Source organism: Gracilinanus agilis, chromosome 2 (genome assembly GCF_016433145.1).
Source record: "Gracilinanus agilis isolate LMUSP501 chromosome 2, AgileGrace, whole genome shotgun sequence".
NCBI classification, from domain to species: Eukaryota; Metazoa; Chordata; class Mammalia; order Didelphimorphia; family Didelphidae; genus Gracilinanus; species Gracilinanus agilis.
This window is the reverse complement of record NC_058131.1, coordinates 504,218,958-504,240,401: the sequence shown is the minus strand read 5'-3', so window position 1 is coordinate 504,240,401 and position 21,444 is coordinate 504,218,958. Positions and strand designations below refer to the sequence as shown.

The following is a 21,444-nucleotide window of genomic DNA, read 5'->3' as shown; positions in this document are numbered from 1 at the left end:
CCTCTGGAAGCCTTGAAGAGCCAGATAGACCAGATTGAAAAGGAAAACCAAAAGATTATAGCCAAAAACCAGTCTTTAAAGGCTAGAATTGGGCAAGTAGAAGCCAAATGATCTCACAAGACAGCAAGAAATAATAAAGCAAAGTCAAAAGACTGACAAAATAGAAGGAAACATGAAATATCTCAATGAGAAGATAATAGATCAAGAAAACAGGTCTAGAAGAGACAACTTGAGAATTATTGGTCTTCCGGAAAAATCAAACAAATAGAAATCTAGATATATGACAAAAAATTATCCAACAAAACTGCCCTGATGTCCTTGAACAAGAGGGCAAAATAGACATTGAAAGAGCCCATAGAACACCCTCTACACTAAATCCTCAGAAGACAACCCCCAGGAATGTAATAGCCAAATTCAAAAGCTTCCAAGTTAAGGAGAAAATATTACAGGAAGCCAGAAAGAGACAATTCAGATATCAAGGAACATCAATCAGGATTACACAGGATCTGGCAGCCTCTACACTACATGACCACAAGGCTTGGAACATGATATTCAGAAAGGCAAGAGAATTGGGACTACAACCAAGGATCACCTACCCATCAAAACTGACTATATACTTCCAGGGTAAAGTATGGGCATTCAACAAGATAGAAAATTTCCAAGTATTTGCACAGAAAAGACCAGGACTAAATGGAAAGTTTGATATCCAACCACAAAAACCAAGAGAAACATGAAAAGGTAAATAAGAAACAGAGGGGAAAGAAAGAAAACTCTTATCTTTAAATTGCCTTCTTCAAGGGCTTCAATAAGATCAAATTATCTGTATTTCTATATGGAGAAATATTATGTATAATTCTACTCACTATTATAGTAATTAGAAGAATGAGTAATAAGGAGAGGTTGGAGTACTAAATGGTCTAAGATGATATGGGGGGGAAAGTGGGGGGGGGGGGTGATAGAAGATGGCACCAAGAGTAACTTGAAGGAATAAGAAAAATAGGATAATCTATGCCACACATATAGAACAGGGACCAAACTAATTTTATTTGGCTTCAAAGGACATTAGGACCATGGGTAGAAATTATGGGTTGACAGCTCAAAGGAAAAACTTCCTAAAAAGTCAAGGTGTTCAAAAGCATAATTGACCAACAAGCGTTTATAAAGTGGCTATTATCTTATTATTAATTGTGCTAGGCACTGGGGTTAAAAAGATAAAAATAACATAGTCCCTTACCTCAAGGTGCTTGTATTCTATTCCAAGAAACAAGTACAGCTACAAGTAAATACAAAACACAATGCTATTTTGTGGTAATTTTAAGTAATGTGTTGGGGCTGAGGCACTAGCAATTGATGGGTCCATAAAAGTCCCCTTACATTTGGTTGACACTTGAACTAAGATTTGAAGGAAACTATGGCTTCTTTGAGGCAGGGATCCGGAGTGCATTCAAGGCATAAGAGACACACATAGCCTATTCAAAGGAATGTCATATGTAAGAACAACAAATGAGCCAGATTGACTAAGCCACAGAATGTGTAAAGGGGAGTAATATTAATAAGTCTGAAAACAATGCTGGAGATGTATTGTGAAAGACTTTGAATGGTAAATAGAGAAGTTTTATTTATCTTAGAGGCAATAGGGAACCACTGGAGTTTATTGAGTGAGGGAGTAACATGGTCAGACCTTTACATTAGGAAAATCTCTTTGGTAGCTATATAGAAGAAGGATTTGAGAGAGGAAAGACTAGAGGCCAGGAAACCAAATAAGAAACTATTGAAATAATCCAGGTGAACAGTAATGAGGTCCTGAAATAGGTTGGCTGGGAGGTAAGTGGAGAAGATAGATGCAAAGGATACTGTGGCCATTGAATTGGTAGGACAAGGCAATTGATTTGATATGTGGGGTAAACATTTAAGACTGATGGTGACTGGAAAGATAGCAATGATGCCTCAGCAGAAATAGAGACATCAGGGAGACAGGCGAGTTTGGAGTGGAAAGGGTAATTTTTTATTTGAGACATTGCATTTTAGATACTTATAGAATTATAAGCTATTAGACATTTCAGTATATTATTAGCAATGCAAGATTGATGTTCAGGGGAAAGAAAGGGTATATATTCAATAGAAAATAGATCTGGGAGTCATCTATAGAAAGATTCTCATACTTAAGCGGTGGGACTTGGATGATGAGCCATCAATGGAGACTAATAGATAGGAGGAGAATAAATTACTCAATGAAGCCCTTTCAGAGTATAGGCACATTGGTTAGGTGCTAGAGATTCAGAGACAGAAATGAAACAGTTCTTGCTCCTATGTTTACATTGTGTGTATGTGCGCGTAAGTAGTAGGTAGTTGAAGGAGATCAAGAAATGGTTCATTAAGAAGGTGATGCTTAAGCTGAGTCTAGATGGAAGATAGGGATTCTATGAGGCCAAGGCAAGGTGGAAGGGTACTTTCCAGCCATGACTGAAAGCCTGTGGAATGCCAGAGATAGATAAAGGACCATGTCTCTGGAACAGCAAAAAGGTAGGCTTGACTAAACTAAAGAGTATGGGGAAGGGAGTAATGTATACTAAGGCTAGAAAGGTAAGTTGGGACCAATTTGTGAAGGTCTATCACCTACCTATAAACGGTAGGAAGTCACTAGTGCTTATTGATTAGGGGAGTGACCTAGTAAGGATGTTGTTAGGGAATTACTTGATTAAAGTTAGATACAGAGAGGGTAGAATAGAATGGGAAACACATGTGGCAAGAATATCAGTTAGGAGATCATTGCAATTACCTCTATGAGAAGCAGAGAGGGTCCTTGAACTAAGATGGTGGCTGTGTGGTTACTGAGAAGGGGACTGATGCAAGAGATTTTGTGAAGTAGAAATGGCAAGATTTTGCAACTAATTCGTTTTGTAGGGTGATACAGAATGAGAAGTTTAGGGAAATGCCAAAGTTGTGAAGCCAGGAAATTTGAAAAGATGATTGTAACCTCCAGAGAAAGTCAAATTTATAAGAAGGATAGGTTTGTTCTCTTTTGACCATGTTGAGTTTGGGATGTCTCTGTGATATAGTTTGAAAAATCCAATAGGCAATTAGTGATACAAGTTCAGGGGAGAGCCTTGGACTGGAAAGCTGATGAAGTCAGTAAGCGAAAGAATATAGAGAGGAAAGAAGAGGACCCAGGATAGAATCTTGAGCAGCCATCCCTGTTAAGGTACCTGATGTGGATGTTGAGCCAGCAAAAGAGAGGAGGAATGGCCAAAGCAGGAAATAGGAAAACCAGTAGAGACAAGTGTCACAAAAACCTAGAGAAGATAATATCCAGAAGTAGAGTGCAGCTGAAAAAGCCAAATGCAGCTAGGTCTAGAACAGTGATGATAAACCTATGGCATGAATGCCAAAGATATCACACAGAATACGTTCTGTGGGCACATGGCCACTTCCCCTCCCCACTACCACCCTCTTTATTACTAGAAAGGTGGAGCCAGTTGGGCAGAGCTGCTCCCCTCCTTCTCTCGACCAAGCCTGACAACATTTTTCACAACCCCTGCCCCTCTGCCCAGCAGCCAGTGGGAATGCACAGGAGGTAAGGTGGGCAGCTCACAGGCAGCAGAGCTGGAGGGGAGCAGAGGCCTGGGACCACTCCCCTCTCCCTCTCTACACTTGCTGAGGACATTCCTTTCTTCACCCACCCTCCTCCTCAACTTAAAAATATTTTCAGAAAGCAGGAAAAGAATCAATAGATAGGAGATTGATGGAGTATGGGAGTGACTACAGGTGATAGACTGTTGGCAGAAAAAAAGAAGGGATGATGTCAAGTTGACAAGCAGAGGGTGTATCTTGGTGCAAAGGGCTACTTCATCAGAAATTAAATAAAGCAAGAGAGAATAAGGGTGATGTCAAAGGGTTTTGACGTGCAAGGTGGGAAGTGAAAGGGAGTTCATGGCTCAATCCCTCCATTTTCTTAGTAAAAGTATAAGGGGAAAGTCCTCTGCAGAAGAGAGAGGATTATAGTAAGAAAAAAATATGCTACTAATGCTTTTTAGCTTCAGAATTAAAATACAGGCCCAACAGTTAAATCATTTAAGTCCCTTGTACATAGTAGGAGTTGAGTAAATATTTGCCTACTTGAATTGAGTTGAATTTACTTGAATTCCTGCCATGATTGGGCCCTTTGCATTTACTCTGCCATAAGAAACTTGACAAAGACACAACCCAGTGATCCACAATCACAATATCCTGTTTCTGATGAGAGTGCCAAGAGGCAGAATGGGAATTGTCATCCTCAAAAGGTAGTGACCAATTTTCCCTGCCTTTCATGGGAAAATACTTTTTAATTTCTATGAATACCTATAACAGATGTGGTTTTAGTGACTGAATTAATAGGCAGAATAAATAAACACCAACATGCAGGTGTTACCTTTGAGGGGATTGGTTGAATTGGGGCACTGCTTGTTCTGTTGTTCCTTTTCCAGATGGGTCCCTTCCAAAACGAAGCTTCCTGGTTCACCTAGTGGGAAATCAAAACCTACCCAACCAGTGTAACAGCTGTGGGAAAGAATAGCTGTATTGATGTGTCCCAGGCAAGTGCAATCTTCCCTTCTGCTCTTCTCCTCACAGCTGAAGTCTACATTGGAATTGGCAAGCCTGCAGAAGCAACAGCATGTACCCAGGAAGCAGCTAACCTCTTTCCAATGTCTCACAATGTCCTCTACATGCGAGGCCAAGTCTCTGAACTCCGGGGAAACATTGACGAAGCCAGACGTTGGTATGAAGAAGCCTTATCCATCAGTCCCACTCATGTAAAGAGCATGCAGAGATTGGTAAGTCACAAATATGAACCAGTCATTCTATTGCTGCATTGGCATTCATCTTAGAAGTAATTGGGAGTTCATATCCTTTGAATGTTATTTCAGTTTAAAAGAGCAGATTCCAATTAATTCAGATGCTTTGAGTTTTGGGTCCTCTCCCCCCACTCAAAGAATTGCAAACCTGAAAGTAAGTGATTTCAGCTTAATAGAAGCTTGGGTAAACTATGTTAGAAGCTGCAGTGTTGTTAAATGTATATGAATTTGAACATTTAACCTACTGATTAGAAAAAATTTCTGTACAGTTGCTTAACTGTTAAGGAATTTGTAACACTTTTGTTGCCATCTGGTAGCTATTCAACAGAATTTCCTGGGAAATTAGGTCCACATCATAAGTATACCAAGAGCCATCTTGTCTCATACCATTCAGTTTCTTGAATCTTTGACAAGTGAATAGCATCACCCTAAAAAGAGAAGAACAGTCCCAGACATGGTGCAATATTACTTTAACCATTCACTGTGGAGGTGGGATTGTGAGTTATGATGAACTAATGTGGACTTTGCCATCTAAGAATTAGAATGACAAAGTTAAAAGGTAAGTAAACAATTTGGGAAAAAAAACCATTTTCCACATTGCTCATGAGTATGTTGCAAGTGATATGCTCATTATTTTACTTGGATTGTCCTGAGAATTTGAGACATGGTCAAGGATAGCTTCACTGGCCCCACTTTCTTTCCTCTCTAAAGCCTCAGTAGTTATTTGGGAACCCTATTACTTGGGGAATTATTCACCACTCTGTCATATCCATAACATATGCCGATTTTGGATGGTTTGTTTAGTTAATGAATACAAGGGGATAGATAGATATATTGGTTCCTTGGAAAAGTCACTTGACCTCTTTCACATTTAGATTTTTCTCTATAGAATAGGGATAATAAAATGCTACCTATCTCAAAGGGTTTGGGGGAGAAAAGTGTTTGAAAACCCTGAGACTTTATAAAAATGTTAAGTAATGACCCTTTCTAGTGAGCCAGTTAAAACCATTCACTGAATGTCTCCTTTGTAACAAATATTTTTTAAAAACAAGATTCTGACATCAAACCGTATCAGCTATTTAACAAGATACTGATATGTCCAAAAGTCAGTCCTTTTTTTGAAAATTATACCCACACCCCTACACTGTTTTTTGAAATAGATGTTATTCTTTCATTTAATATACATGACAGGCCCAGAGATCAAAATCTCTATTTCTTTTCTAACATCTCTGACTTTTTCCAGTATAAGGAAAAAAAGTCCCATAATATTACTTAGGAGCCTTTTGATATCACCAACTCCCTGGAGCTTAGCACTTCATATCCCTCCTGGCTCTAATATGCTGTTTTTGTGCTCTGCCACTCATTCAGATAGCCAGTATGGCAGAAAGAATGCTGGTTTGGGAATCAGGAGACTTGGGTTTGTCTTTGCAGTGACATTTATTGCAGCCTCATAAATTGGGAATTAAAAGGGATCAGAGAGCTTTTCTAATCAAGCCCTCTAATTTTACAGATGAAGAAACTTAGGCCCAGAGTTAAATGATTTACCAAGATCATGTAGGCAGTAAAAGGCAGAATTAGAATTTAAACCCAGTTCCTCTGAGTATAAATCCTGCAGTCCTTTCACTGTAAGTAGCACTGTAGGGGATTTTGGATAACTACATTTACTTTTTGTTCCTAGTTTCCTCCTGGCCTTTAAGATCCTGACCAACTCTCAAATCTTATGATGTCTAATAAATGATGAAATACTTTCACCAGAGGAACTCGCAAAACTTAATAGCTTTCATTCTTTTATTAATTCTCACTGTACTTTAAGGTGATCAATATTATCTTCAGTTTTTAAAATGAGAAAACAAGCCAAAAGCAAGGATTTTTTAAAAATTAAAATTTATATTATACCATCTCTTTCATCTTTTAAACCTCCCTTTACATATCTGCTACTTTATATGTGATTTCACATTATATTATCAACTGTTGTCTGTTTGATTAAAAGTATTAGGTGACTATTAATTTTTGTCTCACTATCATAAGGGAAATTTTTATAAAGCACTTTAAGATATTGCTGCTATCACTAGAGTATTCAGAGCAGCTGTAATCAGCTTCTTGTATCCAACCTTTTTATTTAAAAGGATAAGTGAGTTTCTGCCTAGGTACTTATGAATTATTCAGAGAAGTATTTCTCATACATCCCTAAGGGGAACATATGAGACAAAAGATCAAATAGGAGAATTGCACAGGGAAAGTTTTATGTTTCACCTTTGTAGCTTTTCAAGACATATGAGCTCCCAGACAAATGCCAAAAGCTTCATTTTCTGGCAGAAAGCAGGCAGTGGATCTAAAACAGGAAAGCTGCATGTAAGAGACTATCGAGATCACCATTTGGTGGTTTTCCTTCTGACTCTCTTGGAAATTAGTGGCTTTAATTTTGGGGTACTCTCCAGACTACTTAAGTGCTATATAAGGTGCTAGGTTTTGTTTCAAGGCACCCTCCCCCCACCCACCATGTTCCCAGTGCTTTTTCTTAGCCATCTTGAAGTGTCCAAGAGCAAAATGAACTGTAGTCAAATTTAATCCTCTAACACTGTGAGCTCTTTGAATATTTATTGCATGGAGAAATATTTTTAAAAGTACAGTTTCTTAATGTTGAAAACCTTTGCCTAGGACTCTAATATAAAACCTGAAAGGTTGCATGGAAATTTTTTTCTTGGTTAATTTGTAAATAAGGAAAAATAGGCTATATCCTCCCCTGATTTAGACCCAGGAGAGTATTTGTGATACAGTCCCCAGAGTTCTGAGGGGAGCAGAGCCTGCCTTCACCATCTAGCCAACAATAAACCTGGCAGCAAGCAGTTTTTAATTTCCTCACTTCTACCAGTAGTTTTTTGACTGAGATATATACTTGGAGTGATGCTCCTGAAGGGAAGATTGAGTTCCTTAGTGCATGGGCTTCCCTGCTTCCGCCTTCTGGTCCTTTACCAATGTCCTTCTCTAATAGCTTGGAGAATGCATGGGATCTATACTTCCTCTGCATAGATTAATTCAAGGAAATAGGAAAGAAGAGACAAAGGTTCTTCAAATATTGGGGATGGCCTTTTAAGGGTATTATGTAAAGAATAATTAACTATAAATCACAGTAATTAGTGATCCCAAGGAGTTCCTGGTAGTATCTTGTAGAAACCTGGGGGGCCAGCAGAAAGAAATTAAAAATAAAGATTTTGCACATGAAGGAAAACTAGGAATCTGGTGGGAGGGTGGAAGGTGGGGTGGCTGCAGGTAAGAAGGCTGGAGAAGGCTGGAGAGTGATCTGAGAAAGAAATAAGCATGGCTGGAGCCAGCTCAGAAAGAACTCTCTTTGCATATGTATTGTGAAGGATACTCATTTGCTGTCTTAGATAAAAGACATAAAAATATGAAATGAGCTTAGCCTCTGTTGAAAAGTATAAGGTAATAGGAAACAAACATTTGTACAAATGTAAATATTTTATCATGTAATGAAGACTGGTTTTAATAAAGACAAATCTTACAAATACCCTTGACATAAGGAATGTAAACCAAACCCTAAGTCTTTAAGTGGTTAATTATTGTCTCCAACTATAATATCAACTGATATTTTGCCTTTTGCCTTGGTATATTTTTAATTCAGAGAAGAAACAGAAAAGGAGAGATCTATCAATATGGTAAAGCAATATCTACAGTGTTTAGAAGGAACAAGGCAGAGTGATAAAGTAAAAGAGGGTAGGAAATTAGTGATCACAAATAATTAAAGGACTAGATCCTCCCCCATGATACCTATAGATATGTCTTAATCTATTTTGCATAAACACATTAAATTTACATGTTGTTTTTTAAAGCCTTTATCTTTAATGAAATCCAGAACAACTTATAGTCAAACTCATTCTGGTTTAGGATGGAGGTGGAAGAATGTGGATAACTGAGGACAAGAGAACAGTTTTCCCAGGCTGTTTTTCCCAGATCTGGCCCATTTGCTCAGTATAGCCAAAGACAGAATGACCAGAATGTCTTTGCAAAATGGGAACATCTGGTAGCCCTATGATAATGTCAGTACTGGCTTTTAAGGAAAATTTGTGAGATAATATGGCAAAGGAAGAGCAAGAGATTTCAGGAGAGAGTTAAACATGGAGAAGAGCCAGGAAGGTTGTGTGTATGGAAGCTGATAAGAGAGGAATAATAGCTAGGGGGAAAGTAGAAATAAGGAAAGAATGTGTAAATTTATTCTAGAAATCATTATGATGCTCCACATTCTTTTAATGCCCATGACAGATTGAGAATAGGAATGAAAAAGAAACAGATGGTCGAGATAAGTTTGTGTTTGGTGGGATGGACAGTGCTTAAGAAAGTAAAAGTATCTAGAACAGTAGTTATTGGAATCTAGCACAGTGACTTTAGAATACTAGGAGGTCTGTGAAGGTGTCGAAAAACAAAGAGAGCAAATGCAATAGAGGAACATAAAGAAAATCAGAATTAGACAATGTCAATGTTATTTCTATCATTTCTAATAGATAAAATTGAAAGAGTAAAGTTACTGAGATATCATCCACCCACTGGAAAGTCAGTGTTCCCAGGGTAGCTTGTACTCTAAACTGAAGCAGGAGGACCTACATCAAAGGAAAATAAGAGTTAAATGGCCTTTTGCAATAGTAATTCTAATGGAAATCAAAAGAGAAGAAAAGTTGAGAGAGAAAAAGAAATATTTGGAAATGAATAGGTTAACCTTGAATGATTTGTAATGGTGAATGTGGGTCCCGGAGGACAGCTTGCACTCTTTCTTTATGTAGAAGTACTTTGGAGCCCTTTTAATACTGAGAGGAGAAGACATGGCTGTACACCTTCAGGCTAAAGAATTCATGATTTGATTCTTTTAGTATTTTTGTTTTCTTTAATCTTGTTTTCTGTCTTTGCTTCATAGTAAAATATCATTGTGATATATCTCTAGTAACACCAATGGATAGTAATGGGATAAATGTTATTAACATTCTAAGAAGATTAAGCACGCTCTTGGCAAATTTCTGGAGAAGAGACTAGCTGAGTAGTTGAATTAAACAATTTATTGCAAAATAGCAAAAGGTATCTTTGTTATGTACTGATAGTGAATTTGAAAGGAGAACATTAAAATCTATTGTATGGTGGGTTTCATCATATGGATTTTTCCTCATGCAACAGTTTTAAAGGTTGATCTAGATTCTAGAAGTAATCATCAAAGCATAACCAAATAAATGCAATCCTAGAAAAGATGAAGGGCCCTTGATGGTTTTTAAAATTCTGTTTCAGAGAGAGATTTAAAGTTAAAAGTTTTCTTTCAATTTACTTCTGATTGCAAGGTCTTTTTTGTGAAAGTACTTCCCTCATTACTTATGGATAAACTTCAGTGTCATAGGAGAGTTAAAAGTGAACAGCCCAGGTGAATTCTTGCTGGGCTGAACCTACCATGCTGAACTCCAAAGCTTTGTTCATTCTTTTTTTCTCTTCTCCCTCCCTTTCCTTCCTCTACTTCTTTATACAAAAAAGTCCATCTGCTTAATTTTTCTCTGGAGCATTTAGTTATGATTCTTCAGCAAAATTGCTTGTGGCTGATTTTTCTGTAGTTGGCACAGTGTTTTCCAATTTGTTTTCTGTTGGTGGAAAGAAGCAGCATAGAATCAATGGAGAGCTTTCAAAGAGTACATCAAGGGAATGTTTCCCTGAACATGTCTCCAGATTTTGCTCATCATAATGGTAAGAGAGCCAGTATCCCGCCCCAAAGTACAGACACGAACAGTGATTGCGACGAGAGGAAAATGGTAATGCTGGAGGTATTCAGCCAGTCTCAAAGAGACTGGCATGAATCCTTTCTGTTACATACTGTGATTAAAACACAGACATAATTAGAGTAATGATGTATGATTGAAACACCTTTTTGCTTTGAAATGCTGATAGAAATAAGTCGCTTTTATTCAGAATGTACTTGTTTCTTTGTGTATTTTGTAATAGAGAATGATGGTTGGAAAATAAAACTTGAATATGGCTCAGTAGACAATGTCTGATTTGTCAGTTGTAAGAAAGGCAGTCTGGTGTTAGTGGAAAGAAGACTGTACCAGGTTTTAGAAGGCCTTGTTCAAGTTTGTTGCCCACTTATCTTCGGAATCTTTCTAATCCTTTGTTTAAACATCTGTAAAATGAAAATAATGATAATTGCCCCACCTACTTCACCTTTTGTGGGGAAGTACTTTATAGACCGCAAAGTGATATGTCACTGCAAGCCTTCATTATCATTTGGAGGCTCACCACCTAAGAAGTAGCCACCTGATGATGAGCTTTTTTTTTAGTCAAAGCAACTCATGAAGAACAATGACTAAGATATAGAGGGCTTCTCATTCTACCTTGATGGAGGGAACCTCCACACTGATGGAGAAAAACCAAGAAGTTGAGTTTGGACATTTGGGGTTTGAGGATTCTTTCAGTAGTGACTCCCCACATTTGTGGCTTCAACCTTAATTTCATACATTATTTGCCAACAATCCATTGAGAATTTTTTCAAAGAAAGAATAAAAAAGATTAGAGTATCTCTAGATGACTATCATTTTGAAATAATGAGATTAGGGTTCATTGTCTTATCTAAACTTTCTTTTTAATCTCTGTGCCTCACACAGTATTCTACCTTCAGTAATTGTTTCATGTATGTTTATCAAGAAAAATTCTGGGGTCTTTAGGAGTGGGTTCTGGGATATTTGCCAGTTCGCCTTTTTATTGATCCCATCAGAACATAAGAAATAGAAATGAATCAGATGAGGTGCTCCAGGATGATGCAGCATTTTAATACTAAACTGTAGCAGCAAGGGAAAAACCTGCTGACTCATATTTTCCTTGGCCACAGAATTAGAATGCATTGTAAAAGGGACATTCAGCGCAAAGATTTATGCACAGTTGACACAGATGTTATTCTTTTTATTTGTGTCTCTCCTTTTTAGACATAGCTTTTGAATTGGAAAAGACCTCCAATGTCATCTATTCCAACCTCTTTTCCCTCATAGGGAACCTGCCCCTGAACACTCTGAGTGACAGATGACAGGATCTTCTGGGGCAGGGCTTGGGATAGGAACTGGACCTGTGATTTCACTGGTCAAGAGAATGCTTGATGAGGAAACATCATGCCCATGTGGGTTATCAGCATGCACTCTGCAGAGTGACCTGAAGAACTGAAAGATCAAGAGATTTGCCCAGTGTCATACCATCAGTGTGTCAATATTAGGACTTGTACTCAGATTTTTTGGGCTCTGAGGCTAGTTCTCTAGCCATTGTGCCATACTCTTTCTCATGATGCTTAGGCCTCAAACAGTAATTTGCTTTGAGACTCTAATGGACTTAGAAGGTTTGTGTATTCAGTTTAGTAAACTTTTACAGAGTCCCTACTGTGTACAAGAAAATTAAAGCCTATCTGTGCCTGTGCTCCATTAGGGGCTTCTCCTAGACTCCTTGTAGGCAGGGATCACGTTTTCTTTTAAACTTTGTTTTGCACATGCCACCTAACAGATCTCTGCAAACAGTTGGCACCTATTAAATGTTTGTTGAAATCTTGACCCCTTCATATTGTTAGGTAAATCTAATTATTAGAAAGTTCTTCCTCATATTAAGACTAAAATCTCTCTCCTGAAACTTCCATCCACTAGTTCTTTTTTGCTATTGGCAGTTATCAAGATGGCCACTCAGCCCAGGGACCAGGCAAATCAGTGATGAACAACAGATAACCTTCTTAGTTGAATGTTTTCATGTTCCACAAAAGGAGTGGGGGAGGTTTTTTATATGATAACTTCATTTGGTTGTATATATAATAGTTTTTTATATCTCTTTTTAAAAAATGTTATCTTCTTTCTTAAAATTGATACTGAGTATTGGTTCCAAGACAGAATGGCAAGGACTAGGCAGCAGAGTTAAGTGACTTGCCCAGGGTCATACAGCTCAGAAAGACATCCTGAATCCAGGCATGACTTTATCTTCTCTGCTACCTAGCTTTCCCTACTAATTTTATTTCAATAGCTGCATCTCTGTGATATAAGGCACAAAAGAGATCCTTTTTATAGCAAATCTTGCTCTATCATAAGGTTCCAGGCTAATTTTAGTTCAAATCGATTTTATATTTGATGAATAGCAATCATTACTCATTTTCTAAAACAGGAAAGAATATTGATTATTTGTCCATTTGTCTTAGGTTATAAGATTCTAGGAGAGGAATTAGCAGTAATGGCCATAGTTTGGCTACTTCTGTTCTAGAGGTTTGGAGCCACATTATTGCACTTGCTATGTGCAGTGTCAACCTGCCACAATTCAGTTCAACAAAATATTGTTTAATACCTACCTTGTTCAGGATCCTGTGCTCCAGTTTTGGAGAGAGAGAAAGAGAAGTAAAACACATTCCTTTCTCATATGGAGCCTATATCCTATTAAGGGAGAAAAGGAGACAAACATTTATTAAGCACCTACAATGCTATGTACCAGGTACTGTGAAAACTGCTTATAAATACTGTTTCATTTGATCTTTACAATGACTTTGGAAGGTAGGTGCCATTATTTTCCCATTTTACAATTGAGAAAACCAAGACATACAGAAATTAAGTGACTGGCCCAGGGTCACATAGCTATAAATGTCTTGTAGTTGGATTTTAACTCGGGTCTTCTTGACCTGCAGGGCCAGAAATCTATCCATTGTGCCACTTTGCTGCTTCCAAGATGAGACATGATACAGGTGTAATTTGAAAGAAAATGTAGCAAGCAAATAGGAGACATACAAAGGAAGTTCTGTGAGAAAAAGTAGGGAGAGAGGAGTCTAGTTGGTGGGATGTAAGAGCTTTATGGAAGACCTCATAGCATGGTCTTGAAGGAAGGAGGAGTATGCTGAGTAGGTGGAAGTGGATTGAGGGCATTTCAAGATTAAGGTTAATATAAGTAAAAGTGTTTAGAGGGACAAAGGTAAAAAAGGTTGGCATCGTTTTGGGAGTCAGCATCATTCCATTTGGGTAAAGAAAAAGGTGAGGTACTTAGTAAATGCATTTTGTGCATAAAACAGAACAAAGGTCAGTAAGAAACACAGTGAAGCAGGACAGCTTTGGAGATAAGATTTTGAATTTAATATATGCTAAAAGAGAAGAGCAGACTGTTTATAGCATAGATTCTTGGTTTCTTATATAGCTTTCTTTTTCTGTTCTGCTTTATTTATAGAAATATTCATTTTATTAGGTGTGAATATTTTTAAAATATTGTTTCTATTCTTTAAAAAAAGGGAAACTGCATTTTGTTAGTGAACATTTCCATTATCTTACCATAGGAGAACCCCATTGCATATAGTATATATATTTTATAAGTATATTCACTCTTCATGAAATGAAAATTTTGAAAATGAAATGAGCCAAATGTTGATGTTCAAATGGTCCAGGGCAGTATTTTTTAAAAGAAGACAAAATTTTACATTCCTTATTTGAGGATCATAAAAAGGCATACTTTCATATTTCCCCTTTAAGTTTGTTCAAGGAATATTCCTTGATGCCAACAAAGTAGATAATACTAGATTTAGTGTGATTACAAATTTAGAATTTAAAGGAGAAATGACTTCTAATCTCAAGTAACATTCAGTGCCTCTGCCAAGATATGGTACACTCAATCCGGAGGAAGAAAAACTGGAATTCAGGAATAGATATTGACATTTAATTAGTAATATGATGCCAAATAAATTACTTAAACTCTCCATACTTTAATTTTCTCAACTATAAAATGGGATTAATAATCAGCCAATGAATTAATAAACATTTATTAAGTGCCTTTTGTGTTCTAGGGACTGTACTTAAAAAAAAAAAAAGAGGCAAAAGACAGTTCCTGCTCTCAAGGAGCTTATAGCCTAATGAGGGAGATAACATGCAAATAAATATACACAAAGCAAACTATATAGAGGGCAAATAGAAAATAATTGTCTGAGGGAAAGCATTGAAATTAAGAGTGGTTGGGAAATGAGCCTGCAAAGAGGGAGAAATTTAATATAAGTGAAAGCGTGGGGATGACAAAGGAGACAGTCTCTTGGAGAGAAGAGATGGATTGGGGTAACTTGAACAAATAGAGGGGTTAGCCTTGGTCAGGAATAAGGATTTGAGACTAAGGTGAAGAAGGATAAGGCACCTTAGTGATAACTGCAGAAGGCATCTTTAGTAATAGGGAATGCAGAAGAAGGAGAAGAGTGAGCTCATAATGATGGTCTCAAATTTTTTTCTGTAAAATATGAGGAAGGATTCTCAGCTGAGAGAGTGGGAGACGGGAAACCATGGAAGGTTTGAAGAGGGATTAAAGGTTTGGAAGAGCCACTGTGGAAAGCAGTGTAGGGAGTTATAATTACCAGCAATAGTAAGGACACAGTTGAGATTATGTAGCATAAATTTGTAGTGGACCCAGTCAGAACAGTTGTATGATTTCCTACTTTCCTCAGCAGCAGGTGTGTGGGAGTGAAAGGGACAAATGTTATCCAAGTTATCCAAGAGTTATCCAAGGCTGAGGCTTGGCTGGGTGTGGTTGAGGATATGATAAGAAGACTAGGGATTCAGGAGAGGAGGACAGAGTTGAATTGGTTCACCAAAGAGTCAAGATGGGGAAAAGAAGAGTTGCTAGTACAGGAGAGATGACTGGGGGAAAGAGATTGGTTACAGTGTAGGTGAAGAATAGGTTTATGTAAAGGAAAGCTGAGGGATAGTTGAAAAGCCAGTAGAGTATGGTTAGATAAGGACATTTCAGAATTCTCAAACAGAGGTGGTACATTTGTGGGTGATGACAAAATTAAAGATATGACCATCTTTTGTCTGACTGAAATTCAATGATGAGTAGCTCATGGGAGTTGAATAGCTGAGGAGCTGAGTGAGGGTTCTTGTATTTGAGGGAGAATGTATTTGTATATTGAAGTCCCCTGGAGAGGAGGAAAAAAATTACAAACGAAATATCGAATTCATTGAGAAAGGAAAGGGAATGACTTTGGGGCCTGCAAACAGTCACTACCAGGATTTTGATAGAATGTCATATATGATCTGCCTACCTCAAATGGGTTCTTTAAAAATTAAATGAAAAGATAATGGATATAAAAACACTCTTAAATGGAAAAGTTCTTTAGAGGTGGTGAATAATTGTTATTAATACAGTACAGAAGAAGCAGGTAAATCTCTTCTAAATTTAGTATGAGGGGGTAGTGCCATTGGCTTGAATTGAACCACCTCCAAGTTAATTAACCCTATAATCCCAGGACTCTACAACCTCTTTCATACTGCTCAAGATAACCATTCTGTAGGAGATCAACTATAAGCAATAAGTATGAAGGGCTGAGCAGTGTATACTGGGATATAATAGTGGGATGGAGAGATGATAACAAGGCCAAAAAAAGGAGACAGAGTAGGACTGGAATTTAGAACATGTCGAGGTGAATAATTAGAATTTATCGCCAGATAGGTAAATTAGAACCAGATTGTAAGGGGTCTAGAGTCTCAAAGGCTAGAATTTAAGTTTGATCAGGAGGCAATGGAGAACCCTGAACATGAACTCCAGGCCACAAGCATCACTTTGCTGCTGCTTCAGGAAAAATACATTCCATATTTATTTCTGTTTTCTGTTTTGTAGTCATCAGTGACTAATTATAAGTAGAACAGTTGAGTTTCCCATTAGTAATTATAGATCTATGGTTATTTTAAATGTGACATACTGTATTCAAACCACTTATTCTTAGAAATTCTGGTGCTTTCTTTCTATGCAATTTGACATGTCTTTTCATTGGCTTTCTGTTTCAGAGCAATTACTCGGCTCGGTTTTTGTTGTTATAAGATGATTATCTCTCTGGTTTTTCTGCATTTTCTTGGGCAATTCTCTTCTAATTCTTCTTTCTTATAGTCCCTCATAGAGATTAGTTCCATTTTCATCTCTCTGAATTTCTAGTGTTATTCTTCCTACCACTGATGTAAGATCTCCCTTAGATAAACATGGGAAAATGGATGTTGGTTTTTTGGGGTTTTTTCCTAACTACAAGAGATTGAAAATGGATCATCACCATTGTGTTGCTGGTCACATACCATCTTCCCACCTACTCCTTTCCAAGTCATTTAGAGCTGCCTAAAAAGCTTTCATGTTCAACACTGAAGTACTGGCCTTTTATGTATCATTTCTGGTTTAGGTTTTTTTTCCCATTAATGGTTTAGTTTTTTTAAGTCAAAAATTTGATGAATATACCAAAAAAGTTTTCTCCTGGGAGAAGGTATCCAGTTCAATAAAAAGTCGATTAAAAAGATAGACAAAAACAAGTTTTGTTCTTTCAACATTCTATCAGAATGATTTCATGCCTCCATTTCCCTAAATGTATTATTGGATCTATCTCTCTATTTATTTAATTCATTTATTCATTTAGCTCCATATATATAGTGTCTTTTAATAGTGGTAACAAACTTTCTGCTCAGACTTCACATAAATCTTTGATTTTGCCCCCTTTCCAATGCCAAGTATTATGTGTCTCTGTATATTTGTCATCCCTCTAGGAAGTTCCACAGTGACATGAACCAACTTTCTCCAATATGTTAAGCAACACTATTCCCACCCACCAAATATTCTCCCAGGGTCTAGGAGACAGTGATCTACACAAGTAGGTACTTATTAAGTAAGTGTAGAATTGAGTTGTTTAATTAAATTGAATTTCAGGGCACTGTGCTCAGAAGAGATACAAAAGATAAATAAGATAAGATGGTTATTTTATTAAAACTAGACCAAAAAAAATGATAAAACTGCTGAAGGAACAAAAGATTAAGAATTTCAAGAGAATTGATTTTTTTTAAATGTAGAAAGGAAGGGGTCATAGCAGATATCAAATCATTACAAAGCAGTAATATTCAAAACTATTTGGTACCCATTAAAAATACAAAATACAAGCAGTGGAACCAGTTAGATATCCAAGTTCCAGAAGCAAGTCAACATAATAGCATAGTGTTTCATAAACCCAAAGATATTCGCTATGGGAGTAAGGGCTTAACTCTCTCAGATATTCAGTTGGAGTTGCTATTTGATAGAACCTGCTGGGAAAGCTGAAAAGTAGTATGGCAAAAATGAGCATTTGACCAAAGTCTCACTTTATGTATCACAATAAGCTCCAAATGAATACATGATCCCAAAGTAAAAGGGCTGAATTGTAAACAAATTAGAGGAGAGTGGAAGGAGATATTTTTCACAGTTAGGGATTGGAGAAGAGTTTTTTGACCAAGTAGGGGATAGGAATGAACATAAAAAATAAAATGGACAGTTTTTGATTACATACATTTAAGAAGTTTTTGCATAAACAAAATCAATCCAGTTAGAATTAGAAGGCAAAACTATTTACTGAGAAAAATCTTTGCAATAAATTTCTCTAACGATCATCTGATGTCTAAGAGAGATAAATAGTTAAAGGAATACAGGCTAATGGACTATGCGGAGGGAAAAAAGTATTCAAAATCCCTAATAATAAAAGAGAAGCTAATAAAAACTGTACTTGAGATTCTACCTCTCACCCAATAGATTGGCAAAGATGGCAAAAGAGGATAATAGCAATTGTTAGACAGGCACACTCATTCTCTGTTGATGATGCTTTGAATTGTTCTAAACATTTTGGAAAGAAATGGATGTCCATGAAATGAGAAATGGCTAAACATATTATGCTTTATGAATGTAATGAAATATTATTGTGCTATAATAATTAACAAAAGGGATGGATCAGGGAAACCTGGGAAAAGTTTTATGAACAGAGGCTGAAAAAAAAGTGAGCAGGAGAACAATTTAGAACTTTCACAACATTATTAGAAAGGAAAACAATTTTAAATCAAATCAATCAGAAAAATTTGTTGAGCACCTACTTCCAGTCAAACATTGTGCTAAGTGTTAGGGATATAAAAAGAGGCAAAGGTTTTTTCCGGGTTAAGATGGCGGCAGAGTAAGAAGCAGCTCTTAACCTCCCCTGACCGAAACACACAAAACTCCTCAAGGGGACATAAAAACAAGTCCAGACGAACGGAGGAACCCCACAACAGGGCGCAGCATGGAAGGTACGTGGAATCGAGGCATTTCCATGCTATAAAGGGGTGAAACAGCTCTCACTAAATCGCGGGCTGAGCAACCACCCCACCCCCACCCCCTCCACACACATCTATAGCGCTGAAGCCAGCTAAAAAGAAATAGAGCAAGTTTGGGGCACCCATTGAGTCATTGGCAGCTCCGGGGCCTGTTCCTGAGAGCAGCAAGATTTAGGACCCCAATAAGCCAAAAAACGCACGCGAAATCTGAGCGCGGGAGCAGAGAGTGGACGCAGGGCGCAGAGCGCGGGCTGAGAGCGCAGGCACTGCGGAAGTGTGGGTGGAGGCAGACACAGCCAGGAACTAAAGCCTGAGTGGGGAACCAGCGTGGATGGGTATACGACTGTGGAAGCAGCGCCCTGAAACTTGTAAAGGAACCTCCCGCAGAGGATCAAGCAAGGGAGTCCACCAGGGGGCTTGAACTTGGAAAAAACCAGAATTCAGACCTCAGGAGCCAATAGACCGTGGACAGACACTGAGCGCGAGGATAAACCTGAGAAGCTGCTGGGCTAATGATGGCTACCCAGTCTCAGGAAGCTCAGAAGAGAAAGAATAACAACAAGAAAAAGAAGTCTTTAACACTCCACAACTTTTACACAGAGAAAATCCAGACAACCGAGGAAACAGAGGAGGAAAACAAACAAGCATCCGGACCCTCCTCAAATAAGGAAAACTCCTCACAAACTATGGAAGAGTTCAAAACTGAGATTCTGAGGAAGATGGAAGAGATCTGGCAAGAAAATAACAGTTTAAAAGGTAAAATCTTGCAATTGGAAACCGAGGCTCAGAAATCAAGTGAACTGATAAGCAAATTGAACAAGATTGAAAAAGAAAACCAAAAGATCATAGCTGAAAACCAGTCTCTAAAAACTGCAAGAATGCAGTTAGAAGCTAATGATCTCTCAAGACAACAAGAACAAATAAAACAAAGTCAAAAGACTGAAAAAATAGAAGGAAACATGAAATATCTCAATGAGAGAGTGACAGACCAAGAAAACCGGTCTAGAAGAGACAATTTGAGAATAATTGGTCTTCCAGAAAAACCAGAAATTAATAGAAACCTGGACTCCATACTAACAGAAATAATTCAGCAAAATTGCCCTGAAGTCCTACAACAAGAGGGCAATATAGACATTGAAAGGATTCATAGAACACCTGCGGCATTCGATCAAGAAAGGAAAACACCCAGAAATATCATTGCAAAATTCAAGAGTTTCCAAGCAAAAGAAAAAATCTTACAAGAAGCCAGAAAGAAACAATTCAAATATCAAGGAGCACCAATCAGGATCACACAGGATCTGGCAGCCTCCACACTAAAAGACCGTAAGGCTTGGAATACAATATTCAGAAAGGCAAGAGAGCTGGGCCTGCAACCACGGATCAACTACCCATCAAAATTGACTATATATTTCCAGGGGAAAGTATGGGCATTCAACAAAATTGAAGAATTCCAGGTATTTGCACAGAAAAGACCAGGGCTAAATGGAAAGTTTGATATCCAACCACAAAAATCGAGAGAAACATGAAAAGGTAAATAAGATACAGAGGGGAAAGAAAGAAAACAATGATGAGACATCCTACCAAACTCTGTGGGATGCGGCCAAGGCAGTATTCAGGGGGAAATTTATATCCTTGAGTGCATATATTAACAAATTAGGGAGGGCAGAGATTAATGAATTGGGCATGCAACTCAAAAAATTAGAAAGCGAGCAAATTAAAAACCCCCAGATGGAAACTAAATTAGAAATACTAAAAACCAAGGGAGAAATTAATAAAATCGAAAGTAAAAGAACTATTGAATTAATAAATAAGACTAGAAGCTGGTACTTTGAAAAAACAGATAAAATAGACAAAGTACTAGTCAATCTAATAAAAAAAAGGAAAGAAGAAAACCAAATTGACAGTATCAAAGATGAAAAGGGAAACCTCACCTCTAATGAAGAGGAAATTAAGGCAATCATTAAAAACTATTTTGCCCAATTATATGGCAATAAATATAACAATTTAGGAGATATGGATAAATATTTACAAAACTATAAACTGCCTAGATTAACAGCAGAAGAAATAGAATACCTAAATAATCCCATATCAGAAAAAGAAATTGAACAAGCCATCAAAGAACTCCCCAAGAAAAAATCGCCAGGGCCTGATGGATTCACAAGTGAATTCTATCAGACATTCAAAGAGCAACTAACCCCAATACTATACAAATTATTTGATATGATAAGCAAAGAAGGAGTCCTACCAAATTCCTTTTATGACACAAATATGGTACTGATTCCAAAGCCAGGGAGATCAAAAACAGAGAAAGAAAACTACAGACCAATCTCCCTAATGAACATAGATGCAAAAATCTTAAATAGAATACTAGCAAAGAGACTCCAGCAAGTAATTAAGAAGATCATCCACCATGATCAGGTGGGATTTATACCAGGAATGCAAGGTTGGTTCAGCATTAGGAAAACCATCCACATAATTGACCATATCAATAGTCTAACAAACAAAAATCACATGAT

At 37.4% G+C, this 21,444-nt stretch overlaps 1 protein-coding gene across 3 annotated transcripts in view; it reads left to right on the top strand.

Moving 5' to 3' along the window:
* Window positions 1-21,444, top strand: part of TTC7B (tetratricopeptide repeat domain 7B) — a 342,224-nt gene that overhangs the window by 252,632 nt on the left and 68,148 nt on the right. For all 3 annotated transcript variants that reach the window (XM_044665011.1, XM_044665010.1, XM_044665009.1), the window contains one exon: window positions 4,609-4,811. In XM_044665011.1, the coding sequence (XP_044520946.1) occupies window positions 4,609-4,811 (203 nt within the window). The remainder of the gene's footprint in view (window positions 1-4,608; window positions 4,812-21,444) is intronic.